This window comes from Mastomys coucha, unplaced genomic scaffold (genome assembly GCF_008632895.1).
Source record: "Mastomys coucha isolate ucsf_1 unplaced genomic scaffold, UCSF_Mcou_1 pScaffold6, whole genome shotgun sequence".
Lineage (NCBI taxonomy): Eukaryota > Metazoa > Chordata > Mammalia > Rodentia > Muridae > Mastomys > Mastomys coucha.
Window position 1 is genome coordinate 105904710 of NW_022196912.1, and position 3796 is coordinate 105908505.

The 3796-nt window shown below is 42.9% G+C and overlaps 1 protein-coding gene across 3 annotated transcripts in view; it reads right to left on the bottom strand.

Moving 5' to 3' along the window:
* The window catches only part of Ston2 (stonin 2), a 142497-nt gene continuing 138701 nt past the window's right edge, over positions 1 to 3796 (bottom strand). For all 3 annotated transcript variants that reach the window (XM_031357405.1, XM_031357403.1, XM_031357404.1), the window contains one exon: positions 1 to 2191. In XM_031357405.1, coding sequence (XP_031213265.1) covers positions 2108 to 2191 — 84 coding nt within the window. In that variant the 3' untranslated portion in view covers positions 1 to 2107. The remainder of the gene's footprint in view (positions 2192 to 3796) is intronic.

The following is a 3796-nucleotide window of genomic DNA, read 5'->3' on the forward strand; positions in this document are numbered from 1 at the left end:
TTTTTTGCCTTTGAAGTTACGTAAACTCCAGCTAACTCCTCTCTTCCTTTTCATAGCTCAGTGGAAACCCTGAGTTAGTTATTGGCCATCACTTCATTTCCCAACTTCCCTGCACTCCTGTCCCGGCTATGCCCTCTGTTCTGCAGGAGAGCTGCCCCCTCTGTTCCTTACATAACCAGGATCTTTACAAACCTGGTCACCTGCCTGTGGATATGGTCAATTCTAATGTCTCCCCTAAAATACAGTAGCTATACTTGAACATAACTCTCCATTCAGGAGTGTGCTGGCCACTGTATCATGCACAGCTGTTGAAGACCTACCACCACAGGTGGAAGGCATTAGCTTTGTGAAGAGTTGTGATTTATTCCTGGTTCAAGACTGAACTGGTGGAGAAAACATTTCTATATGGACTGCTATATCAAGTCTCCCTAGTTCTCATCAACACACACACACACACACACCTCTGTGCTGAAAGGGTGGCATTTTAAAAACTCAAATTACAGGTCTTCTTATCTAGGCCTATGCAGCTCGTTCTTTCTATTTCAATCTAGAGAGTTAAACACATGGTTCAAAACACTGCAATGACTTCTAATGTCTAAGTCAGTACATAGCTCACTAAATATGAGCTGAAAAAAAAAAAAGCTTGAATCACTTAGTCCCAAACTGTAGGCATTTTCTATTTATTTCCATGCATTTCCCAAGTTTGATAAAATATGCATTCTGCCCTCTCATTTTTTTTTTCTTCAGGAGAGAAGTCACTAGAGTACAAAGCAGCCGGGGCAGGATAGGAACGGGTGAGGGAAAATGAGTCTGGCCTGAGTCTTAGAATCGGGGTTTCACGTTCATGACACTGGGATACTGGCTTTCCTCAGCCCTATGCGGGAGCCTTCTGCCTTTTTGTTTTGTTTTGGTTTCTGTTTTTTGAGACAGGGTTTCTCTCTGTAGTCCTGGCTGTCCTGGAACTCACTCTGTAGACCAGGGAGACCTTGAATTCAGAAATCCACCTGCCTCTGCCTCCCAAGTGCTGGGATTAAAGGAGTGCGCCCACTGCCCGGTGCCTTTTGAACTTTCATAATATTAATAACTACCAACCTAGGAATTTGGGGTAAAGCTCATTCAAACTCAGCTTTTACAATAATTTTTTTTTTAGCTTAAATTTCCTTTAAACTGTGAGGGAAGAGATGTGTAACAGTCATTGTATATGAGGTATAAAAAGAAATTCCAAGTGTCTCTTCTAAACACATGAAATTATAGCCATGCCTGTATTTCAGGAATTAAAAGTGACCAGTGAGAATCTGGCATATCTTACGACTGAAGCTATCTTCTAAACTGATAAGCTTACATTTAATGCCCCCTTTTCCTTCAAGGGAAGAAAAAGAAGTTGTTGTTGTGTGTGTGTGTGTGTGTTTTCCAACAGAGTATTAATCCAATCTATTCCATTTGTAGAATTAAGCTCCAAAACCTAAATTTGAAAATATCAGATAGGACCTTTCCCACTGTGCACCATGATTTGGGATAGCAAATGGAAGAAAGGTGAAAGAGTATTTTGATCTTGAATAAATCCAGAACTAGAAGGGAAACATTTCGAAAACCTCTGCTACAGAATGCCAACATTTAAAAATAAATGGAGGTATCTAGAAAAGGAGGCTCAAAGAAATGGCTTTGGAAGAATCTTTTATAGAGATAGAGGGAGCAACAGGGTGGATTCCTAATAAACTGTCAAGGCCATTTTTTTTCCCCATAAACATACAAGTGGCATGTGAGTACTAGGGGCAAATTGTGCCAAGACTGATGTTGGAAGTTCTTTTTGGGTCTCTAATTGTCACCACAAACCACATACCAGTGCCACGATATAAGCAGAAAAGAGACAAGGAGGCTCAATACATAGTAAACTCCGGAAGCCAAGTGCGCCCCGTGCTTCAGGCATGCTCAGCGTCAAAGCGCCTATTGAAAGCAGCCCCCTCAGGATTCTCTGTGGCCCACAGGGAACTGCACACAGGAAACAGAGGTAGACTGCCAGCACGGCACGTGGAGCAGCCACAGCAGGTGTTGACTTAAACTTGAGTTCTTCAGGAAGAAGTCCTCGGTTCCTTGAGGAGGGTCACTGTCACTGTACCCCACATTCCTGTGGGTTTTCCAAATCCTCTCCATCAAAGTCTGGCTTCAAACTCTTTTTCTGTTCAATTTCCACCTGCCAAAATAAAAGACGGAGAAAATATCAGGACTGAGAGGAAGGGAGAGGAGAAGCACAAGACAACTGACCCAAATGAACCTCTGGAGGTCCCTTGGAATGGCCTGGAATTTCGTGGATGTTCTGGGCAGCGGCCACAGTGGAACTCCTAGTCCACTGAGGTGGTCCACAGAGGACTCCAGGATCCCTGTGGGGGTGTGGCACTCCCTCTTCTTCATGGTCCATCTGAAAAATTCATATTCATTCTTTGTCTTGCAGAGCTGCTCAAATATTACCTTTGCTGCTCATTCGGGAGGGAGACAGAGTTTCCTCTGAATATATCCGATGTCCCTGCCCCCACTATTCCGTGAGTTCACCAGATAAGAGCATGATCTAGTTGATTTTTATCCAATCGTGTGGGATTCCAGTAGGCAACTGACAATGGTTTATAGAATGACTAAATCCCTTTGTTGTTGAACACTTAAGCCCCTCCAATTACTTCATTTAAAAAAAAAGTCTCTAAGCTAATAAGAATTGGAACATTTATTGTTCTGTTCTATCTCCTGCAAAATACTGTCAAGACATTGCTCTTTGGGCTGGAGAGATGGCTCCATGGTTAAGAGCACTGACTGCTCTTCCAGAGGTCCTGAGTTCAATTCCCAGCAACCACATGGTGGCTCACAACCATCTGTAATGGGATCCGATGCCCTCTTCTGGTGTGTCTGAAAGCTATGGTGTATGCATATAAATAAAATAAATACTTTTTTTTAAAAAAAAAAAAGGAGAAATTGCTCTTTGAAAGTAACATGCCTTGGGCTAGAGAGATGCCTCAGTGGTCAAGAGCACTCACTGGCTGTTCTTGAGGACCTGGGTTCAACTCCCAGCACCTACATGGTGGCTCACCACTGTCTGTGACTCCAGACTCAGGGTCTCCTCAGGCACACTGCATGCATGTGATACACAGACATACATGCAGACAAAATACCTACACACATTAAATAAATAAATAAATAAATAAATAAATAAATTAATAAATAAATTAATAAAATCCTTTTAAAGAGTAAGACGCCCTAACCTAAGCCTCCGGTAGGGTAAATCAGGAAGGGACTCCTTTGCCCTCAGCAATCTCATAATTCTGGGCTGCCGCTCAGCTTAGCACTGCACAGAACGTTAGGCTTGTCCACTTGGAGGCAACAACTGAAGACAGCTTACATCCATGCTGTGGGAACTGCTAGTTTCCCCCTGGCCACAAGATGGGGCATTTGTTCTTCTTGGTAGTTAAATACAGTTTTAGAGGATACAACTAAGGAAATATTTAAAGGAATAATAAATTATATAAATCTGTGGAAATCATTATACGTAGGAAATGATCAAACAACTTTGCGAAATCTTTCGCCAGTGTCTTTCTCTTCCCTCTTTTGGAACTTGATCTACTGACCTTCTACCTCTGCGGGGCATTATCATTTTGATGTGTTGTAAGCCCTTGTTTTCCGGTGATCTACCTATATAATCTGAGCACTCAGGGGTGGGAAGACAGAACTCAAAGCCAGACTGAGCCCCAGGGGGAGACCCTGTCTTCAAACACCCTCGGCCTCCCCAAGAAAACCAGCTCTCTAGCTTTGACGG